Genomic DNA, 24818 nt, shown 5'->3' with positions numbered 1-24818 from the left:
ATGCAGACAGCACGCTGTGAGCTTTCCACATTTTTTGCGGTCCAATTGAAATGAATGCGTCCACATCCAACATCCACCTTATGCCTTCACTTGTGGAAACTGACATTGCAATTACGCTGAGTACATTTCTTGATCAGAGCAGTTGATCAGATATTTGAGCTCCTCAAATATCCATACGGTATACAATAGGAGCCATCTGAGTGATCATAGTCGGAAGTGTAGGTTTCATGAGCCGGGACACTTGTTCTAGGAAACTAGAAAATGCTATCAAAATAATTAATACCTATCAGTCATTTAATGCAACGTGAAAATTTAGGTCATTAGCCAAACAGGTTTTGCTAATGGAATAAAATTACAGTCTGTAATTAGGTTGTTTTCAATTATGCTCACAATAATATGTGTCTGATAAATGGCATTATATACATCAAGAACCCTCTTAAAAAAGTACATTAGGAAATAATGTGTTTATTACAAAACAAAAAGGAGTTCCACTCCCATCTCCAAACAAACATTGCTCTCCTTGTCTATTCCTCTTTGCTGAGAGCCTTTGCTAATGAGAGGTAATTCTAGTCCAATAGTTGTCACTGCGTTCCAGGTCTCACGGAGATGGCTTAAGCACCTGCCATGTGACTCCACAGCCTGGGTCAGTGCAGAAGATTTCACCCTTTTCTTGTATCTTCATTCCTCATCAATATTTTCAACTTCATGTGGGAAAAATTTCTGGCAGTTGATGAAAAGGGATTCACTTGTAGCACTGGTGAGGAGAGCCTTTTCTACAAAGGGACCTTTGAAGACAAAATATGTTTTAGTGACCATGTAACAAAGTTCGTAGATGCATCACTGGTGACACTCACAAAAAGATCCGTGGCCGTACACCTTAGAAGTTGATTGATGGTTGAACAGCCGTTGAACAAACATCTGGTGAACCTTTTGTTTTGCAGACATGGCAATACACATTTTAGTCCACATTGGCCATTACAGTAGTTCAAGATCGTCATACAAGTTAAAAAAACTGGGCGACGGACGAAAGATTGTTCTGAGAACATTATTTTAAAGAAAGATAGATTTGTCGTTCAGGAACAGTCTTTCTTTGAACAAAAGACCTTTCGTCCAACTATCGGATGAAAATATTGAACATGGCTGGACTTCGGTTAGCTACAACATTTGTTCGTTGTTAAATTACATCCGAAGTAAATTTGTTTTGGTTGAAATCGTCAGTTTTAATCAACTTTGGACTAATGTGTATGGCCATGTAAGAATATACACTCTATAAAAAAAAATATCTTTTGTCTGACACATGCCTAAACTATATGCCATAAAAATGACACAAAATGTACTTTTGTTAAGCCATTTTTGCCTTTGTTTTGGCCTACAAATCACGGATGCGGTCCGTGGTCCACATTTTGCGTACATATATCTATTTGTGGAAAGGACATACAGATGCGGGAAGAACACAGATCATCCGCGTGCTTTCCGCATCTGTATGTATGTTCTGCAAAAAGACAGAACATCTTCTACACTTGGCCACAAAATGCTGAGCATGGACCTACTAAATCTAATAGGTCCGCAAAAAATGCAACATGGATGGCATCCGCAATTTGCAGACTGCAAAATACATACGATCATGTACATGAGACCTTAAAGTGTACATGAAACTTGAACATTATTTTGTTTTTAGTTCCAAAATGATGGCAAAAGTGGCTTAAAAAAAAAAGTGTTTTAATCAGGTGAACCCCAGCTACATGTCTATGTAAAAAGTTGGATAGTGAGGTTGCTGGTGACAGATTCTCTTTAAAAAAAATAATTCACTAATTAAAGAGGTTCGCCCATCTTAACGTTTCTAAGGCAAGATGGGACTAAGTGCAAACCATCTGGTGGCTGGTAAACGGTAGAGCAGGCTGGTGCTCCACTGTTTCCCTGGCTCTCACTGCGGTGCATGGGAGCTACGCAAAACTGCATAGCACAGCAAGCTATGTTGTTTCCATAACTTGAAAAGAGCATAGCTTGCTGTGCTAAACAGTTTGTGTAGCTCCCATGCACCGCAGTGAGAGCCAGGGAAACAGTGGAGCACCAGCCTGCTCTGCTGTTTCCCAGTACCCGGTGGTTGGTGATTAGTTGCTTCTCGCTGTTTTTTTAGGCGAGATGGGACCACCTTTTTAAGGCGCGTACCATATTTGCGTATAATTTGTTACTTTTCACTTCTCTCACTACTTTTCAAAAGTCGTGCATAAAATAGGTGGCTTAGCGTGGTTGTGGTCTTCAATGGCTCGTCACATTTACTACAATTTACCCCAAAAATTGTTGTACATTACAGTTTAAATATACACCATCTCAGAGCTGGTAACGATTAGATTTTCTGGTGCAATGACTGACAGAAGATGCACTTTTAATAAATTTGGTGCATTTTGTGCAGATTTTATACTAAGCTTGGACATCACTAGGTCAGGTCCCGAATGTAGTGGCAACCAACTATACAACTGTATTGTAAGATGGTGATACACTTTAATTACTGTGGTGGGACACAGGAGCTAATGTCTCCCTGCTCCGCCATTCACTCTCATAGGCCAGAAGGCCTGAGGCATATGAGACAGTAGAACAGCAAAGGTGGTCGCTGTGTCTTGATTTCATTGTGACCGACTGAATCAGGAAAGCTGGCAACTTAGATCAGAAGAGGCCTGTGGCCTGCATCGCAAACAGCGGCAGTTGACTGGGTGTACTAGAGGGGGCATTATAACTACTGGGGGCTCTACAGGGGGGGGGGGCTTAAGGAGGAGCCTTATTATTACTGGGGGAACTTTGAGTTGCTTTTTCAGTACTGGGGGCACTATGGGGGATTATTACTACTAGGGGTTCTTTTGGGGCATCATTATTATTGGGTTTTCTTGACCAATGGGTATTGGATTAAAGTAATTTTCCTAAAATAAATGCTATAACAGAAAACAAAGTCTAATACTCACCAAAGCTTAACGGCTTGTGTTTGCAAACATCTTTTACAAGGGCATCGAGATTGGCAACTATGTGTTCAACAGGCATGTCCAGCTGGAAAGTAAAAAATATCAATATGCTTACGGCAATATGTATAAGCAAGAACACGTTTCAACAAAGGTAACGTGTAAACTACTCAAAAGATTCTTATTTTACTGTAAGATTCAGAGCTCAGAAATTTGCCAGCTGGCATCTAGGTCATGATGATGAAAGGAGGCTGAATAGGTCAGTGGCTTAGAAAGTACATGAATACATTTTCTTGGCATAGTCACATGAAGTTTGGCAGGTCACTAAAGAATGCAGTAGGTACGGACCTGTACTCAACCTGGGGCTCACCAGCTGTGACTAAACTACTCCTCCCTGTCTGTTAACATCCGTGATATAAAATCGTGTCTTTACAAGAAATGTCACACATATAATGTACATAAGGTTGAGCAACACTGAGCATGCATTGTATGTATTCCAGCCCATTTTTCCATAGCTGCATTAACAAATCTTTTGGCTTCAGAGCCCAAATCACCTGCTGGTTCTTGAAAATTGCCCTGTGTGAAGGAGCCTCCGAACATCGGGTGAAAGCATTGTTGATGTGGACACCAAAAATCATCATTTCTGGGCAGCAGATCATCCTGTGTAAACAGATCTGCTACCCAGAAACAATAAATCTGTAAGGAGATGAGCGATCCCAGTGGTGAGGAAATGACTGCTACATGTGAATGCAGCTTTCACCTACTATGACGAGAGGGCAACTAACGGAATTTAATGGTTCCTTCCCAATAATTGCCTGCAAGGTCAGCCTGTGTAAAAGGGCCTTTACTCTTGTAGGCTGCAGTTCACACACACAATGCATTATCAAAAATGGTCAACTGTTTCCAATAGTCGGCAGATTTGTGAAAGCAGCTCTTGACTACTATACAGTCTGTTACTAACGACAACTACAAATTGTATTAATAGTACATGAAACACATTCTACCATAAAATGTACTTTCTTAGTTGACAGATTTATTTAATCCTGCAAACATAAAGTGTACCTCTAATTTTAACAAAAAATTACAGATAGATATTACTGGAGTCAATTTCCAAAAACGTTTAGTGATTCGGAGCTAGGTAAACAACTATAAGGCACACAGACAGCACATATGTATGTGCTATTATAGAAAATGTTATTTCCATTCAAATGTTAACCTGGTTAAGAAAATAACAATGAATAGTAATTAAAGAACTACTCTTTTCCACGTTCTTATGCATTTTTTTTTAATCATGAAAAGCAACCCTAAAACAGATTGTTGGTTGGGATTTTTAAGGGAATATTTTTGGTTTTTATGTAGTCTTTGTTCAGTCGTAGCAGATATTCTGTGGTAAATACATAGAAATGATGCTGTGGATTTTGCACGGATTTCAACAATCTGCAAAGTTGTATCGTATGTTGTGAGTTTAAATATCCATGCGAACCCCATTCATTTGTACTGTATTGTATTTTTGCTGCAGATTTCGCACAGAAAATCTGCAACAAGTCCACCACCTCTATCAAAGTGTCTTTAAAACGTAAAAGACCTTCGAGACATTAAAAGTGTAAATACAATAAATCTGTCTACAGCAAAGCTAATCCAGATCGAATAGAGTTGTACAGTGGGAAGAGAACAATTGATAATCTTTAAAGAATAGTTTGATTGACCAGGCATCTTTGGATAAAAAGCATGCATTCATATTTCCAACTTATTGCAGGGATATTGCCAACACATCAAATTCATCAATGTGACGAAACGACGAGCACTTGCTAATCAATAGCCTAGATTAACAGCAGCTATAATTATAACAGGCAGATAAAGAACAAAGGATTAATTAAGAATAAATTACTAGTGTTGTCACGTCAGCACCCAGCAAATAAAATCAGCAGAAGTATTAATAATTACTGTTTTCTCATTTTCCCTTTCACTAATGTGAAATGGGAGAGGCTTATGTATAGTTTAATAGAAAGCAATTGCATAGATTTACAAGTCAGCAACAAAAGGCACAAATTGCAGGTGGAACACATATCAGGATAATTTTGGCACTGTTAGACCAGGTTCACATCACGGTTTAGTTTTCCGTCTGAAGAACGGGAAAAAAAACCTGACTTTTTCTATTATCTAAAATAAGGAATCTCTGACGAAATTGCCAAAAATGGATTCAAAAGGAGCATAACGGATTCTTCGTAGCAATTTACAAGCATAAAAAGAGGTCTGCAGGGATACGTGTAGTAAAGTTTTGTTGTCCTCAGTGCCCCCTATAGCAATATTTAGCATGTGGCTGTCCTATCTCCTAGACATCACTCATGCCTGCCTGGTTCTTCAATGGACATTTGTAACTAGAAAACGTCTTTAAGAACTTTTAAAGATAACAATAAAGAGGACCATGCCCCCTGTGTGAATTCTGCTGGAAAGGTGATGTTCCAAGGCCAGGGGACTGTAAGAGTTGTGCCAATACAGGCACAAAACTAGAAAGATACCTTAAAAAGTCAAGTTGTCCAGCTCTCAGGTGGAGGTCGATCGACCTATTCAGCACGCATCTGGGCTGTATTCACACCCTCCGGAAATGCCATGAAAACCAAGTGGATCCATCGATTAAAACCAAGCAAATCTTTATTTCTTCAACTATTAAAATTCAATATCCCTCCCAGGAAGACCTGACGCGTTTCAACCTGTACAGGTCTTAATCACAGATCATGATAGTATAAATTATATACTATCTTGATCTATGATTAAGACCTGTACAGGTTCAAATGCTTCAGATCTTCACGGGAGGGATATTGAATTGTATATTTTATTAGTTGAAGAAATAGATGGATCTACTTGGTTTTTATGACAACACTAGAAAGACCCTGTGTGTAAAAGTGGAAGAGAAGAAACTGCCTCCTGCAGCAAGATGTCCAAGTCAGGTCCCGAATGTAGATCAATAGGTCCAGATAAAAGAACGCAATTCAAGAGGCACTAAGATTACCACACATTGTTTATATTAAAAACATATAAAGCATAAAAAACAGGAGTAGGCGCAGGCACTGTGCAAGGTGTATTGCTGGCAGGCCATCAGCTTCATCAGCCACATAAGTATGGGCTCTCATGCCAGAATTTAAGTGCTACGGCCAGAAACAAAGTCACTCTTGCACCTACTTCTGTATTTTATGTTTTTATATATGGTTTCAATGTAAATACAGTGTGGTAATCTTAGTGCCCCTTCAACGGCATTCTTTTACCTGGACCTACTTTTATATAACAATGCAAGTCCAACGCAATCTGGTGGGTTCAATGTATGTCCTTCCATAAATACAAGGCATTTTGAAAATCTGATGTCATACTATTGATATAATCTGCTAACCATTAAACGTAATCTGCAAGCACCATGTTATAGAGCAGGAGGAGCTGAGCAGCTTGATAGTTTTATGGGATGAGTCCGTAAAACTTTTGTTTCATTCATTTACATTCCTGCTCATTCTTAGCTTTGAAGTCAAGGAGGAGGTCCTATCAGTGATTGACAGCATGCCCTCTATTACTGTGTATACAGAGATAGCTGTCAATCACTGATAGGACCGCTTCCTTGACTTCAAAGCTCAGAATGAGCAGGAATGTAAATTAATAAATTATACTGAATCTTTTCCCACAATACTATATATCAATCTGCTCATCTTCTCCTGCTCTATAACAAGCTGCCTGTAGCTTCCATTGCATTTTCATGGTGACAGGTTCTCTTTAAAGCACATCCGCAATACCTAGTCCCCATAGCTCTCTGTGCTTTTATTGTGTAAAAAAAAGATTTGATACATATGCAAATTAACATAAGAGTCATATCTTACTTGTGTGACCAGAGAAGAGTCATATTTTCAAGCTCTGACTCATCTCAGGTTAATTTGCATATGTATCAAATCGTTTTTTTTTTTTTACACAATAAAAGCACACAGAGCTATGGGGACTGGGTATTGCGGATGTGCTAGCGGCCATCTAGCAACCCATGTCCTCAGCTCTATACCCAAAAGCCCGGTGACAGGTTCTCTTTAAGTTTATCCAGAAGTGTATTATTAAAGCGTACCTCCAAAGACTACAAATACTTTTGTGAAGCCTTGTCCTTCAAAGCCCAGCACGTAGCACCATAATTAAAATGAGTGCATGAATTATGAGTTAATTATACAGAATACAACATAATAGCATTACAGCTAATGCTGACACCTAAACTGCAGGCGTCATATCTTCTGTCTCAGCAAGTTCCCATCATAGCCTGCCCACTTGGGCTACCAAAAGTAGATTTAACTTTGCACACCATATTACTACTTACACAAGGATCTGATATACATAACATAGAAACATAGGTCCCTCAAGTTACAATATCAATTAGTTCCAGGATGACCATTGTATGTTGAAACCATTGTAACTTGAGTAATTGGTTCCAAAGCCCAAAATGTCATCCAAGATGAGAGAAAATGAAGATTGAAGAAAAATAAGCAGATAACTAAGATAGTTAAAACAAGTCCTTACATATAACAGTCAGGAATAGCTGCTAACAAGCAATTACCGTATTTTTCGCCCATAAGACGCACCTAGATCTTTGAGGAGGAAAATAAGAAAAAATTATATTTTGAACCAAAAGGTGTGCTTTTGGTGGGTTTTGAACTAATGGTGATCTGTGGATGACACACTGTTATGGGGGATCTGTGGAGGACACACTGTTATGGGGGGATCTGTGGAGGACACACTGTTATGGGGGGGATCTGTGGAGGACACACTTATGGGGGATCTGTGGAGGACACACTGTTATGGGGGGGAATCTGTGGATGACACTGCTATGATGGGGATCTGTGGATGACACTGCTATGGGGGGGGGGATCTGTGGATGACACTGCTATGGGGGGGGATCTGTGGATGACACTGCTATGGGGGGGGATCTGTGGATGACACTGCTATGGGGGGGGGGGGATCTGTGGATGACACTGCTATGGGGGGGGGGGGGATCTGTGGATGACACTGCTATGGGGGGGATCTGTGGATGACACTGCTATGGGGGGGGGGGGGATCTGTGGATGACACTGCTATGGGGGGGGGGATCTGTGGATGACACTGCTATGGGGGGGGGATCTGTGGATGACACTGCTATGGGGGGGGGGGATCTGTGGATGACACTGCTATGGGGGGGGGATCTGTGGATGACACATATATAGCATCTTATGCTATGTTCCATTCACAGATCCCCCCCCCATAACAGTGTCTCTGCAGTGTGAATGACCAATACAGGGGCTGGGGGCCGGCATCTGGATTAAGAATGACAGCGGGGACCGGTGCAGTCCCTGTAGTTTAATGCACCGGCCCCGCTCACTGTTGTATAATCTTATCTAACCTGCATTGTTAAGATATAATAATCATGTGTAATCCAGCTGTATTACTTACAACTAAGTTCCGTAGCAAAGAGGAGGGAGGAGGCAGGCCAGGAGGACGGGCGGTCGACGCGTCACTCACTACGTTACGCGCCCGTGCCGCCTGCTTCATTCATAAATTGGGCGGAGCAGGCGTATGACGTAGTGAGTGACACGCCGCCCGCCCGGCCTGCCTCCTCTCTGCTATGGAACTTGTTGTAAGTAATACAGCTGGATTACACAAGATTCGTATATCTTAACAATGCCTACAGGTTAGATAAGATTATACAACAGTGAGTGGGGCTGGTGCATTAGAATACAGGGACTGCACCGGTCCCCGCTGTCATTCCTAATCCAGATGCCGTCCCCCAGCCCCTCCTACCTCTCAGTTAATACACCCGCCGACCACGCTGTGCGGCATCGCGGCGGCCGTGTATCATTGTAAATTGAAGCATTCGCCCTATAAGACGCACTGCTATTTTCCCCCCACTTTTGGGGGGGGAAAAGTGTGTCTTAAGCTACTTTCACACTGACGTTTCTGGGTCCGCTTGTGAGATCCGTTTCAGGGCTCTCACAAGCGGCCCAAAATGGATCAGTTAAGCCCCAATGCATTCTGAATGGATAAGGATCCGTTCAGAACGCATCACTTTGGCTGCGCTCGGTCTCAGTTACATTTTTTAGACGGTCACTAAAACGCAGCTTGCAGAGTTTTGGTGACCGTCTGACTATGCGGACCCTAACGGATCCGTCAAGACTTACAATGTAAGTCAATTGTGACGGATCCGTTTTTCACTGACACAATATGATGCAATTGAAAACGGATCTGTCCCCCATTGACTTTCAATGCAAGTCAAGACGAATCAGTTTTGACTTAGACTTTTATCTTATTAATGCAAATGGATCAGTTATTAACAGATACAAGCGTTTGCATTATTCGTGCGGATCCGTCTGTGCAGATACAAGACGGATCCGCACAAAACGAGAAAAATACGGTAATACATTATTTTACCAGAGATTGGTTGGATCTAAGTCTGAGGCATTGTATGTTGAGTCTAGTTTCAACTTACAATGGGTCAGAAAAGACCATTGTATGTTGAAAATATTGTATCCTGAGGCCACTGTATCTTGAGGGACCACTGTACTGTACTTTGTGGCAGTTACAGTTTCTTAGCCAGATGGTTTCTACAAGTGAAACAGATGGAAAAATTTATATATATATATATATATATATATATATATATATATAAAAATTAGTATCTGTAAAAACTGCATGACCAAAACCTGCAGCAAATTCATGTAGTTTTGCCACACAGCATACGTCTGCAACATATCTTATTCCCCCAGAAGAAGCTAGGCAGCAAAATGTCCATTGGGGTGGCAGCTGCTGTACTGGTCTGTATTTTTCATTATGCTATTATAGCACTACAGCACTTTATATGAATCCATTCAGTCTTGATACCAGATAGTAAGTTTTTCTGATTCTCTGTCACTCTTAAAGGGGTTGTCCCGTTTGGATCTGAATATTTTTGGAATTGCATGCAATTAAAAATGTTGTATAGGCACAGAGCTATTCAATAAAATGTGTCTGTATAGTGTCTCCTGCTTTTTGTTCCTTTTCTTATTTCTTTGTCCTGCTCACTGAGAAGGCCGCACATGCTCAATATACAGTATAACAATATATATAAATGACTACCACAACAAGAAAAGCTTGTAACAAGGCAACTTATATAAGTTTTAAATTGTTCCATTATCTTGGGCATAAATACTTACATAGTTGCATGCTTAGTTTTTAGCAATGAGAAGTCTATTTGAAATAATTTAGATTCCTTGTTGGAGGACGTTCAGTCCAGCTCTGTTTCATTGATGATACTATCAGACTGTGAAGAGTGTAGAACCTCGGTTTTGTAACTTATTGCTTTACAGCAAAGAGAGTAGAGAAGAGCCAGGCAAAAAATAAAGTACAGTCCTACAATAAATCACACTAAAGTTCCTACAGATCGATCCCCCTTCCATGCAGATGCTGGTTCCACTCAAAGGATGACAGGTAATGGATACAAAACAGCAGAAGGGAGAGAAGACGAAGTAAGATGTGAGGTAGCCAAAGCAAAGAAGCCATGTTAGCAAACGTATACTGCAGACTAAAGTATAATTAAATACTTCCGACATAAGAGATGAACACTCTAAAAATGTTAACAAAAATATATGAACATATTGTGCAGTGAACCCATTAGGCCACTGCTAATGACAGTTTTAGATGTTACTGTACATGATTTCTAATGTATTATTAGGTGTTACACTATGTTATGTGAATTGTAGGCAACTTCTGGCTGAATCACAGGGTTAATCTCAGTCCCTCAACTACTGTCTCCAGGAAAGTGGTGGTCCCTGACCTTTGGGCTTAGACTTGTTGCTGTGAGGTTAGTCAGTTAGTGTAGGAGTCTAGAGCTGGAGAGTGAGCTACAAGCAGCTAACTCCAGTACTGCAAGTAAGCAACTTTAGGAAAACTTGAGACAAGGAAGGCTCCATCGAAGCCATGAGACAAAGTAGAAAAAAATTATTGAAAAGGTTGAGCAGCTAAAAGGAGGGTGCGTGGAAGTAGACTGTGAAGGTAATGCAAATTTATGACTCCGGAACTACACAGCCCTTGGCACACTAGTCATACCAGTGTGACAAATTGTGTTTCTCTCATTGGGTCTACAACACAGAAATTGTAGACAGGTTTGTGAGAACTGCACCCCCAGGCTGGATTGGAATGTAGAAAAGTCTCACACAAGAAAGTGGAGGTAATCCCCTTGATTAAGCCCAGAACCTTCTGGAACTGTTTAGGAAAATTTTGCATCCATTTTATGTGGATATTTGCTTAGAACTTTCTCTTCAGTAACGACTTCTGATATATGTTAGGCTCCATTCACACGTCCGCAAAATGGGTCCGCATCCTTTCCGCAATTTTGCGGAAAGGGTGCGGATCCATTCATTCTCTATGGGGACGGAATGGATGCGGACAGCACACAGTGTGCTGTCTGCAGCCGCAATTGCGGAGCGCGGCCCCGATTTTGGGTCCGCAGCTCCGCAAAAAGATAGAGCATATCCTATTCTTGTCCGCAGCTTGCGGACAAGAATAGGTATTTCTATGGGGGTGACGGGCTGGTGTGTTGCGGAACCACAATTTGCGGGTCCGCAACACACCACGGACGTGTGAATGTAGCCTTAAACTGCACTGTCTACCTCAAATCATCTGGTCTCCTGCCTTTGCACCCTGTCATCTTAACAACATGGTCACCCCACGTTCCACCGAGCAAGAAACCACAACCAGGGTGTGCCCCAGGGGTACAAGTGCATCCCCTATTCACTAGAGTGCCAAGGGAGCAGAACAGCCACCACTGTGAGTAACCTCACCATCCTCCTACTGCTACCACTCCTGTCCTCTCCTCCCCATATGCCTACCCCACTGGGCCTCTATAATTGCCATGCAAAAACATGCTTAGTCAGCCCTAAACTGCAAACAGAATGAGTAAGGTATACCGAACAGGGGAAAACGATTAAAGGGGCTGGCCAATCTATACATAAACTTGTATAAAGCCCATAAATGGTAATGTTAAGCAAAAATCATTGTGTACTGTAACCCCAGCTCCGAGATTTAAAAGGCCCTCTGGCTGCCCTGGTATCAGCAATGTCAACACAGCAACCTGGATGGAATACTCCATGTCCATGGGATGCAAGATAGCAGCGGCAACTTGATCTGTTCACGTGACTGCTTCCTCAGGCTGTTTCCGGCTTCAACTACTACAGGTCCAAAATGTTTGCATTTGATCTTTTTATTATTATTCTATGCTTTATACATGACTTCAGGATGGTATCCAATCACAAAAACATTTTTCATGTGTATAAACAATAATCAACATTTACATATGACAACAATCAAGAAAGAAAACCCTATATAAATAAGTTAATTGTCCGATACACACTGCAATGTCCTCAACTCCCATATGAATTAGATAGGTATCTAGGTCTTCGATGCTTAGTTTAAAAGGTAACAAACATTATAATTACTTGTACTGTAAAAGCGTGACTTCATGACGTCTTCTTTTAATATAAAGCATCATGCTTTTATTAGACTGTTTCCTAATATACAGCTGTAAAATTTACCAATACAATACAGGTATAGTACAAACTTTAGCTTCCAGATCGTGATAATACACACGTCCACGCAATGCCATAATATTTACACTACGTTGCTGTGTTACTGTTGATATTAGCGACAACTACAATATAAAGAAGAAATCCGCCACAATCTCTCATCAAAAGAGAGCACTGATCGGGGGTCAGGGGAGGCTGTTATATGAACTATCATAAAGGCACATTACATGCATGAAATATCATCAAACTGAACAAACTCTTTCACATGGCAATAAGGGCAAAAAAAAGCAAGGCAACAAATTTAATGAGGACCTTTCACCAATCCCCCCCCCCCCAAAAAAAAAAGGATATTTACATATTCTAGTTGGCCATGCTTCTCTTAGTACGGCATACTTTCACTTATGAATATGCACCTCTATCCGTTCTACAGTAATGCCCCCCGAGATCCTATGCAAAATCGAACATGTCTGTTCCTTTTCCCCCACGCCTGAATCTGTTCTAGAATAACTGTTAGGCGCATATATATATATATATATATATACACACACACACACAGTGCTGCCCATAATTATTCATACCCCTGGCAAATTTTGACTTAGTTACTTTTATTCAACCAGCAAGTAATTTTTTTTATGGGAAATGACATAGGTTTCTCCCAAAAGATAATAAGACGATGTACAAGAGGCATTATTGTGGAAAAAAAACATTTCTCAGCTTTTATTTACATTTGAGCAAAAAATACAAGATGTTCCGCACTGTGGAAAATCTCAGAGGACGTGGTCGGAAGCCAAAAGCGACACCTGTGCTGGCCAGGAGGATAGTTAGGTGAAAAAGAATCCAAGGATCACCACCAAGGCCATCCTGGTGAATCTGGGCTCTGCTGGTGGCAATGTCTCAAGGCAAACAATCCAACGGACACTGCACAATGCAGACCAAGGAGAATGCCACTTCTCCAGATAAGGCACACAAAAGCTCGCTTGGCCTTTGCAAAAGCTCCTCTGGACAAAGAAGACTTCTGGTCTTCTGTGTTATGGTTAGATGAAACAAAAATTCAATTGTTTGGTCACAATGATGTTTCCTTCATTTGGCGTAAAAAAGGAGAAGCCTTCAACCCAAAGAACACCATCCCCACTGTCAAACATGGTGGTGGGAACCTAATGCTTTGGGGGTGTTTTTCAGCCAATGGACAAGGGAACCTAATCACAGTAAACGGCACCATGAAAAAAGAGCAATACATGAGGATTCTCAACGACAACATCAGGCAGTCTGCAGAGAAACTTGGCTTTGGGCACCAGTGGACATTTCAGCATGACAATGACCCAAAATACACAGCAAAAGTGGTGAAGAAATGGTTAGCAGACAACAACATTAACGTTTTGGAGTGGCCCAGCCAGAGTCCAGACTTGAATCCAATTGAGAATCTGTGGAGGGAGCTAAAGATCAGGGTGATGGCAAGAAGACCCTCCAACCTGAAAGATTTGGAGCTCATTGCTAAAGATGAATGGTCAAAAATACCTGTGGAGACATGCAAAAAGCTGGTCTGCAATTATAGGAAGTGTTTGATTGCTGTAATAGCCAATAAAGGCTTTTTTCTATTGATTATTGAGAAGGGTATGAATAATGTTGGACTGGACACTTTTTGCTCAAATGTAAAAAGCTGAGAATTTATATATTTTTTCCACAATAATGCCTCTTGTACATCGTCTTATTATCTTTTGGGAGACACCTATGTCATTTCGCGTCAAAAAATTACTTGCTGGTTGAATAAAAGTAACTTGAAGTCAAAATTTGCCAGGGGTATGCATAATTATGGGTAGCACTGTATATGGGTACATCCGACCTTTATCTAATGTGTATGGCCAGTATTACTGTTCCTGCCAGGGCTAATCAACTACTCTGTATTCCTGTATTTAACCCGATAAGGATGCAGCCTAGTTTGATACTTAAAGGGGTATTCCAGGATTTAAATATTGATGGCCTATCCTCAGTCCAACACTCCGCCCTCATAGATCAGCTTTTTCAGAGTAGTTCTAGAACTACACAGCTGTGTCCATTGTGTAGTGGATAAAGCTGGTACCTGCATCGCTGATCCCACTAAAGAGAATGGAAGCAGCACTGCAGTAGTCAGCTCCGTCCAGTACCAGCGTTCCCATCAGAGGACTGAAGGAGCTCCCTCCCTCTGTCTAAGCTCTCAGATGCCATGGTCGCTATCTCTGATCTTGGCATTGAGAGCCTGGTGCCTGCTGTATAAAACAGACAGGACCTGTGAATGATGGCGCGGGTCCAACTCCTGAGCCATCTCTGTGTCATATTATTACAGCACAGACCATTAACTCCTACCAGTCTGTAATGTAATAGTATGTAACAGAGTGAGAAGGGGTTAAACTCCGTTCCATCTAGAGAAAGAGAATACTAGCGACATCTGTGTTATGTAGATTTCCTTATCAGCTACCCTACTTCTGCATATAGCACTCACATGTTGCTATTGTTTCATTAGTGTTGGCTTATAATGTTCAGTAATGTATTATGCTATCTAACCTACAATCACACTATTGGCCAGAGAGCCAAAAGGCGAATCACTGATCAAAGAAAGACCGGAGCAGAGAATTACGTCACTCAACCTTTGAAACATGTGGCTGGATGGAGGACAGACTCAGATTTGTAAGGCCACCTGAACAGGTTGTTTCACGATGACACTGCAGGGGAAATATTGCATTACCTGGCAGACCATTCCAATGAATGGCTAACGATGGCCAAGTCCACCACAGTGGAAGACACCCTTACACAGTAGCTCTCTATTATGACTTTTAGAGGGGGAATCTATGACATACAGTGTCTTGAAAACGTATTCATACCGCTTGAACTTTTGCAAATTTTTTCACGTTACACCCAGAAACTTAAATGTATTTTGTTGGGATTTTATGTGATAGACCAACACAAAGTAGCAATTATGTATAAAATGAAAATGATACATGGTTTTTAAAGTGTTTAACTTCTTAAGGACACAGCCTTATTTCACCTTAAGGACCAGGCCATTTTTTTTAAATCTGACCAGCGTCACTAAGTGGTGATAACTTTAAAACGCTTTGACTTATCCAGGCCATTCTGAGATTGTTTTTTCGTCACATATTGTACTTCATGACACTGGTAAAATGAAGTAAAAAAAAATCATTTTTATTTATAAAAAAATACCAAATTTACCAAAAATTTGAAATAAATTGCAAATTTCCAAGTTTCAATTTCTCTACTTCTATAATACATAGTAATACCTCAAAAAATTGTTATTACTTTACATTCCCCATATGTCTACTTCATGTTTGGATCATTTTGGGAATGATATTTAATTTTTTGGGGATGTTACAAGGCTTAGAAGTTTAGAAGCAAATCTTGAAATTTTTCAGAAATTTTCAAAAACCAAATTTTTAGAGACCAGTTCAGGTCTGAAGTCACTTTGCGAGGCTTACATAATAGAAACCACCCAAAAATTACCCCATTCTAGAAACTACACCCCTCAAGGTATTCAAAACTGATTTTACAAACATCGTTAAACCTTTAGGTGTTCCACAAGAATTAATGGAAAATAGAGATACAATTTCAAAATTTCACTTTTTTGGCAAATTTTCCATTTTAATATTTTTTTTACTTTTACAAAGCAAGGGTTAACAGCCAAAGAAAACTCAATATTTATGGCCCCGATTCTGTAATTTACAGAAACACCCCATATGTGGTCGTAAACTACATAACGCAGAAGGAAAGGAATGCCATACGGTTTTTGGAAGGCAGATTTTGCTGGACTGTTTTTTCTTTACACCATGTCCCATTTGAAGCCCCCCTGATGCACCCCTAGAGTAGAAACTCCATAAAAGTGACCCCATCTAAGAAACTACACCTCTCAAGGTATTAAAAACTGATTTTTACAAAAGTCGTTAACCCTTTAGGTGTTCCACAAGAGTTATTGGCAAATGGAGATGAAATTTCAGAATTACAATTTTTTTGGCAAATTATCAATTTTAATCCATTTTATCCAGTAACAAAGCAAGGATTAACAGCCAAACAAAACTCAATATTTATGGCCCTGTTTCTGTAGTTTAAAGAAACACCCCATATGTGGTCGTAAACTACTGTACGGGCACACGGCAGGGCGCAGAAGGAAAGGAATGCCATACGGTTTTTGGAAGGCAGATTTTGCTGGACTGTTTTTTTTTACCCCATGTCCCATTTGAAGCCCCCCGATGCACCCCTAGAGTAGAAACTCCAAAAAAGTGACCCCATTTTAGAAACTACGGGATAGGGTGGAAGTTTTGTTGGTACTAGTTTAGGGTACATCAGATTTTTGGTTGCTCTATATTACACTTTTTGTGAGGCAAGATAACAAGAAATAGCTGTTTTGGCACCGTTTTTATTTTTTGTTATTTACAACATTCATCTGGCAGGTTAGATCATGTGGTATTTTTATAGACCAGGTTGTCACGGACACGGCGATACCTAATATGTATACTTTTTTTTTTATTTATGTAAGTTTTACACAATGATTTCATTTTTGAAGCCCAAAAAAATCATGTTTTAGTGTTTCCATAGTCTGAGAGCCATAATTTTTTCCGTTTTTGGGCGATTACCTTGGGTAGGGTATGATTTTTGCGGGATGAGATGACTGTTTTATTGGCACTTTTGGGGTACGTGTGACTTTTTGATCGCTTGCCATTACACTTTTTGTGACGTAAAGTGACAAAAAATGGTTTATTTAGCACAGTTTTTATTTTAAATTTTTTACGGTGTTCATCTGAGGGGTTAGGTCATGTGATGTTTTTATAGAGCCGGTCGATACGGACGCGGCGATACCTAATATGTATACTTTTTTTTATTTATGTAAGTTTTACACAATAACAGCGTTTTTAAAACAAAAAAAAAAATATGTTTTAGTGTCTCCATATTTTGAGCCATAGTTTTTTTATTTTTTGGGCGATTGTCTCAGATAGGGGCTCATTTTTTGCAGGATGATGTGACGGTTAGATTGGTACTATTTTGGTGGGCAAACGCCTTTTTGATCGCTTGCTGTTGTACTTTTTGTGATGTAAACAAAAAAATGGTTTATTTAGCACAGTTTTTATTTTTTATGGTGTTCATCTGAGGGGTTAGGTCATGTGATATGTTTATAGAGCCGGTCGATACGGACGCGGTGATACCTAATATGTATACTTTTTTTCCCCCCTATTTCTTACCAATTTTTTTTTACTTTATTTGGGGAAAATTACGTTTTTGTTTATTTTTACTTGAAACTTAATTTTTTGGGGGGAAAACTTTAATTTTTCAACTTTTTTTTCACTTAATTTTTTGTCCCACTTTGGGACTTGAACTTTTGGGGGTATATACTGTGTGTATTACTCATACAGCTTCCGGCCTGTGAGATCTCACAGGCACGTCACAGGAAGGCAGCGCGCTGCCTTCCATGCCATCGGGTCCCCCCTACAGCCGCATGGGGACCCGATGGCACCGCCCGCCGCAATAGGTAAAAGCCGCAAACCGCAGGTCTGAATTGACCTGCGATTTGCGGCGATCGCCGACATGGAGGGGTCTCGGGACCGCCCCGGGCATTTAGCAGAGGTGCCTGCTCAATGATTTGAGCAGGCACCGGCTTCCGATCACCGCCCGCCGTGCGGCGGTGATCAGAAATACACAGGGCAGATAAAAACATCCGGTGTCTGGGGGAGCAGCCAATGGCAGACGGGGACAAGCCTCCCTAGTATCAGGTGACGCTAGGGAGGCTCGCTCCCCCATCCCCGTCATGGCCTGTCATTGGCTGCTCCCCCCGACACTGGGGGAAACGGCGGGGGCGGTGCAGGGAACCAGGAGCGGTGCAGGGAGCTGGGATCCAGGTAAGCATATACAGTGTAGGGGGCCCGGCATATTGGGGGGCTTTTATAGGATTGGGTAAAAATCTGAAAAGTGTGACATGCATATTTTGTATTCAGCCTTCTGTACTCTGATAGCCATAAATAAAATCCAGTGTGACCAATTGCCTTCAGAAGTCACCTAATTAGTAAATAGAGTCCAGCTGTGTTAGTTAATACAGTCCATCTGTGTTTATTCCCAATACAACTACAGCTGCTCTGTAAAGGCTTGTTAGACAACTTTATTGATCAAACAGCATCATAAAAACCAAGAAACACAGCAGACAGGTCTGGGATAAAGTTGTGGAGAAGTGTAAAGCAGGGTTAGGTTAAAAAAAAATACCCCAAGCTATGAACATCTCACATGGCCGTCCACCTAAACTGACAGCCCAGAAAGCACTAATTAGAGAAGCAGCCAAGAAGCTGTGGTCACTCTGAAAGAGCTGCAGAGATCCACAGCTCAGGTGGGAGAATCTTTCCACAGGACAATTATTAGTTGTGTACTCCACATATCTGCCCTTTATGGAAGAAAAGTGGCAAGAAGAAAATCATTTTTGAAAGCAAGCCATAAGTTCTGTTTGCAGTTTGCCACAAGCCATGTAGGTGACACAGCAACCAGGTGGATTAACCACTTCAGCCCCCATAGCTTAAACACCCTTAATGACCAGGCCACTTTTTACACTTCTGACCTACACTACTTTCACCGTTTATTGCTCGGTCATGCAACTTACCACCCAAATGAAATTTACCTCCTTTTCTTCTCACTAATAGAGCTTTCATTTGGTGGTATTTCATTGCTGCTGACATTTTTACTTTTTTTTGTTATTAATCGAAATTTAACGATTTTTTGGCAAAAAAATGACATTTTTCACTTTCAGTTGTAAAATTTTGCAAAAAAAACGACATCCATATATAAATTTTTCTCTAAATTTATTGTTCTACATGTCTTTGATAAAAAAAAAAAATGTTTGGGTAAAAAAAAAAATGGTTTGGGTAAAAGTTATAGCGTTTACAAACTATGGTACAAAAATGTGAATTTCCGCTTTTTGAAGCATCTGACTTTCTGAGCACCTGTCATGTTTCCTGAGGTTCTACAATGGCCAGACAGTACAAACACCCCACAAATGACCCCATTTCGGAAAGTAGACACCCTAAGGTATTCGCTGATGGGCATAGTGAGTTCATAGAACTTTTTATTTTTTGTCACAAGTTAGCGGAAAATGATTATTTTTTTTTTTTTCTTACAAAGTCTCATATTCCACTAACTTGTGACAAAAAATAAAAAGTTCTATGAACTCACTATGCCCATCAGCGAATACCTTGGGGTGTCTTCTTTCCAAAATGGGGTCACTTGTGGGGTAGTTATACTGCCCTGGCATTCTAGGGGCCCAAATGTGTGGTAAGGAGTTTAAAATCAAAATCTGTAAAAAATGGCCGGTGAAATCCGAAAGGTGCTCTTTGGAATGTGGGCCCCTTTGCCCACCTAGGCTGCAAAAAAGTGTCACACATGTGGTATCGCCGTATTCAGGAGAAGTTGGGCAATGTGTTTTGGGGTGTCTTTTTACATATACCCATGCTGGGTGAGATAAATATCTCGGCAAAAGACAACTTTTCCAATTTTTTATACAAAGTTGGCATTTGACCAAGATATTTATCTCACCCAGCATGGGTATATGTAAAAAGACACCCCAAAACACATTGCCCAACTTCTCCTGAGTACGGCGATACCACATGTGTGACACTTTTTTGCAGCCTAGATGCGCAAAGGGGCCCACATTCCTTTTAGGAGGGCATTTTTAGACATTTGGATCCCAGACTTCTTCTCACGCTTTAGGGCCCCTAAAATGCCAGGGCAGTATAAATACCCCACATGTGACCCCATTTTGGAAAGAAGACACCCCAAGGTATTCAATGAGGGGCATGGCGAGTTCATAGAAAAAAAAAATTTTTGGCACAAGTTTGCGGAAATGGATTTTTATTTTTCTCACAAAGTCTCCCTTTCCGCTAACTTGGGACAAAAATTTCAATCTTTCATGGACTCAATATGCCCCTCACGGAATACCTTGGGGTGTCTTCTTTCCGAAATGGGGTCACATGTGGGGTATTTATACTGCCCTGGCATTCTAGGGGCCCTAAAGCGTGAGAAGAAGTCTGGAATATAAATGTCTAAAAATTTTTACGCATTTGGATTCCGTGAGGGGTATGGTGAGTTCATGTGAGATTTTATTTTTTGACACAAGTTAGTGGAATATGAGACTTTGTAAGAAAAAAATAATAATTTCCGCTAACTTGGGCCAAAAAAAGTCTGAATGGAGCCTTACAGGGGGGTGATCAATGACAGGGGGGGTGATCAATGACAGGGGGGTGATCAGGGAGTCTATATGGGGTGATCACCCCCCTGTCATTGATCACCCCCCTGTCATTGATCACCCCCCTATAAGGCTCCATTCAGATGTCCGTATGTGTTTTGCGGATCCGATCCATGTATCCGTGGATCCGTAAAAAACATACGGACATCTGAATGCAGCCTTACAGGGGGGTGATCAATGACAGGGGGGTGATCAATGACAGGTGGGTGATCAGGGAGTCTATATGGGGTGATCACCCCCCTGTCATTGATCACCCCCCTGTCAGGCTCCATTCAGATGTCTGTATGTGTTTTGCGGATCCGATCCATGTATCAGTGGATCCGTAAAAATCATACGGACATCTGAATGCAGCCTTACAGGGGGGTGATCAATGACAGGGGGGTGATCAGGGAGTCTATATGGGGTGATCACTCCCCTGTAAGGCTCCATTCAGACGTCCGTATGTGTTTTGCGGATCCGATCCATCTATCAGTGGATCCGTAAAAATCATACGGATGTCTGAATGGAGCCTTACAGGGGGTTATCAATAACAGGGGGATGATCAGGGAGTCTATATGGGGTGATCAGGGGGTGAATAAGGGGTTAATAAGTGACGGGGGGGGGGGGGGGGGTGTAGTGTAGTGTAGTGTGGTGCTACATATTACAGAGCTACCTGTGTCCTCTGGTGGTCGATCCAAACAAAGGGGACCACCAGAGGACCAAGTAGCAGGTATATTAGACGCTGTTATCAAAACAGCGTCTAATATACCTGTTAGGGGTTAAAAAAAAATCACATCTCCAGCTTGCCAGCGAACGATCGCCGCTGGCAGGCTGGAGATCCACTCACTTACCTTCCGTTCCTGTGTGCGTGCGTTCACAGGAAATCTCGCGTCTCGCGAGATGACGCGTAGATGCGTGACTATGAGCAGCGCTGCCACCTCCGGAACGCGATCCTGCGTTAGGCGGTCCGGAGGTGGTTAAGTTGCTCTGGTCAGATGAGACCAAAGTTGAACTTTTTGGCCTAAATGCAAAACACTGCATATCACCCGGAACACACCATGAAACATGGTGGTGGCAGCATCATACTGTGGGGATGGTTATCTTCAACAGGGTCAGGGAAGCTGGTCAGGGTTGATGGGACGATGACTGGAACTAAATAAAGTGCAATCCTGGAGGAAAACCTGGTAGAGGCTGCAAAAGACTTGAAACGGTGGCAGAGGTTCACCTTCCAGGATGACAATGACCCTAAACATACAGCCATAGCTACAATGGAATGGTTTAGATCAAGGCATATTCATGTGTTACAATGGCCCAGTCAAAGGCCAGAAATAAATCCCATTAAGAATCTATGTCAAGATTTGAAAATTGGTGTTCACAGACGTTCTCCATTCAATCTGACTGAGCTTGAGATATTTTGAAAAGAAGACTGGGCAAAAATATACCCCAAAAGACTTACAGCTGTAACTGCAGTGAAAGGTCGTCCTACAAAGTATTGACTTAGTGAGGGCTGAAAACAAATGCATGCCACAATTTCCAGATTTTTAGTTATTAAAAATGTTGAAAACGGGGGCGTGGCCAACTGCCGGCATGAGAGCACGCGTTTGAGAGCAGCTCCGATAACCCGCTGAAATCCTACTTCATCCTGACAAACTGTCTACCACAGACACCGACTGGAAGGTGTGCAGACGTAAGAGAAGACCCCGCACACCGACGATGGGGCCCAGCAAAGCTCAGAACGCTGCGGAGAGGCTAAAGGAATTTGCCAGATCTGAGGCCCAGCATGGCGCCGCGTCTGCTTCACCGTCGCGCGCTGCGGTCACAAGAGGTCAGTCTGCTCAACAGGCGGACGAGCCAACCGAACCAGAGTTCACCCTAAAGGCAGCTTATGACCAGCTACTAATGGCGATCTCCTCGTGCCAGTCCTCGCTGACCGGGAAGCTGGAGGAGGTAAGAGTGGACGTCAGTTTACTCCGCCATGACATGCAGCAGCTGCGTGACCGGGTTAAAACCACTGAGGATCGCGTCTCAGCCCTAGAAGACCTGACAAGACCAATAGAGGGGAGAGTGCAAGATCTGGAGAGGGCGATGGGTCACTGGCAGCAGAAATGCGATGACCTAGAAAATAGGTCGCGCCGTAATAATGTAAGAATTCTAGGCCTACCTGAGAGGACGGAGGGAAGAGATCCGGCAGCGTTCCTGGAGACTTGGTTCAAGGAGCAGTTTCCTGAAGCGCCGTTCACATCAGCATATGCTGTGGAGAGGGCCCACCGTGTCCCTGCCAGGCCACCTCCACCGGGTGCTCCACCGAGGCCTCTTCTGGCTCGTCTCCTGAATTGGAGAGATCGAGATCTACTTCTCAGTCAAGCCATACAAAAACAAGACATCAGGCATGACAACGTCAGGATCTCTCTTTTCCCGGACTTTTCGGCGGACCTTCAGAAGAGAAGGGCTACATTCGTGGCGGTGAAGCGCCGTTTAAGGGAGTTGAACCTGCAATACTCTATGGCATACCCTGCCCGCCTTAGAGTGATAGACGGTGAAAAGACCATCTTCTTCAGCGACCCCAGAGAGGCTGAGGATTGGGCCTCGAGAGTGGCGGCTCGCCCGCCTCAGCGATGAGCGGGTTCCTAGGGACACAGCAAGTATCATTTGTTCCCCCCTTGTGAGAGGAGCGATATTAGAGCTTAATGACGTTTTTGCAAGTATTACAGCTTCAGTGTTATGTCATGCAGTCCATGACGATCTGGACATTATATGTTAGCTCCTCTCCTGGAGTGGAGCTTCAGGATCGCTAGACGGGACACTGTGTCATTGAGCTCGGCTCCTTTAAGCCAAAGGTGGCAGTTTTCACGATTATATTGTAATGAGGGTTGGAGCGGCACCTGTGTGGTAATACCAACCATTTACACCATACAGGTCCCCGAGTTTAGGACCATTACGTTTTATGGTCCTGTACCTGATAACCTCAGGTCTTTCAAGTTGATGTTATATGTTCTTTTATTTCACGCATATGCACACTCGTATCAAGCATGGCCTAATGTCTATTACCTTCCTGTAGTAGGATTGATGTATTGTTCTAAGCAGATGCAAATTATGTTGAGGAATGGAGTGATTAAGGGGTTACCTAGCCTGGATATAGATGCTACGCCCTTATGGCCTCCTTGAGACTCATGTCATGGAATGTCAGGGGACTGGGTGACCCAAAGAAGCGGATAGCTGTGTTCTCTCAGATACGGTCCTTTAGTCCCCACATTCTAGGTCTCCAGGAGACCCATCTCACCCCGGAAACGGGACATAGGCTTAAAAAACCCTGGGTCCAGCACCTATTTAATGCCTATGGTAACTCGCACTCTAGGGGAGTGGCGCTCTTGCTTCACAGAAGCTTGCGATGTGAGATCCATCATTCAATGATTGATCCAGGAGGTCAATACATTTTCTTATTTGCTCATGTTGATTGTGTCCCTTATGTGATAGTTAACCTGTATAACTCACCCCCTGCCTCTGTCTCTCTATTGCAGTCAGCTGTGGGCTTTGTAACTCATTATCCCAGTGCTCGATTACTATGTATGGGGGACTTCAACCAGGTCATGAGCGAGAACATGGATAGATTTAGAAGTAGGATTGATAATATGTGGACGGGAAGCGACGATACGTCCTTGACTAGGATTTCCCAGGAGATGGGGTGGATAGACATGTGGAGGGCCAGGAATCCGAATATTAGAGAATACTCCTGTTTTACACCCTCCCGGGGCGCCCTCTCTAGAATTGATTACTTATTTGGCAATCCCACAGCCTACACTGACTTGGTGAGCATTCGGTACGGACCGCAGGGCCCCTCCGATCATGCACCGGTTCTCGCCGAGCTGGGATCCTCTAACTCCTCTGGATTAGGCAGCAAGATGCGCATCCATCCGTTCTGGCTCACTTTATTTGGCCCGTCGGACAGGGTTCCAGATCAGCTAAAGGTGTTCTTTGAGGCACAGGACGTCTCCACTGACTCCCTGCTACTTTGGGAGACCCTGAAGGCGTACCTTAGAGGCTGCCTCAAGTCTTCCATTTCATATGTTAAGAGGGATGCGCAGCGTA

At 42.3% G+C, this 24818-nt stretch overlaps 1 protein-coding gene across 1 annotated transcript in view; it reads right to left on the bottom strand.

The window, feature by feature from the left end:
- Positions 1–445: 445 nt before the first annotated feature.
- Positions 446–24818, bottom strand: part of MRPL1 (mitochondrial ribosomal protein L1) — a 66540-nt gene continuing 42167 nt past the window's right edge. The window contains exons 8-9 of the mRNA XM_040418025.1: positions 2958–3039; positions 446–785 (exon numbers count right to left, since the gene is read on the bottom strand). Coding sequence (XP_040273959.1) covers positions 679–785; positions 2958–3039 — 189 coding nt within the window. The 3' untranslated portion in view covers positions 446–678. The remainder of the gene's footprint in view (positions 786–2957; positions 3040–24818) is intronic.

The sequence above is a fragment of the Bufo bufo genome, chromosome 2, assembly GCF_905171765.1.
Source record: "Bufo bufo chromosome 2, aBufBuf1.1, whole genome shotgun sequence".
NCBI classification, from domain to species: Eukaryota; Metazoa; Chordata; class Amphibia; order Anura; family Bufonidae; genus Bufo; species Bufo bufo.
Note: the sequence above shows the minus strand (reverse complement) of the source record. Positions and strands in the feature narration are given on the sequence as shown.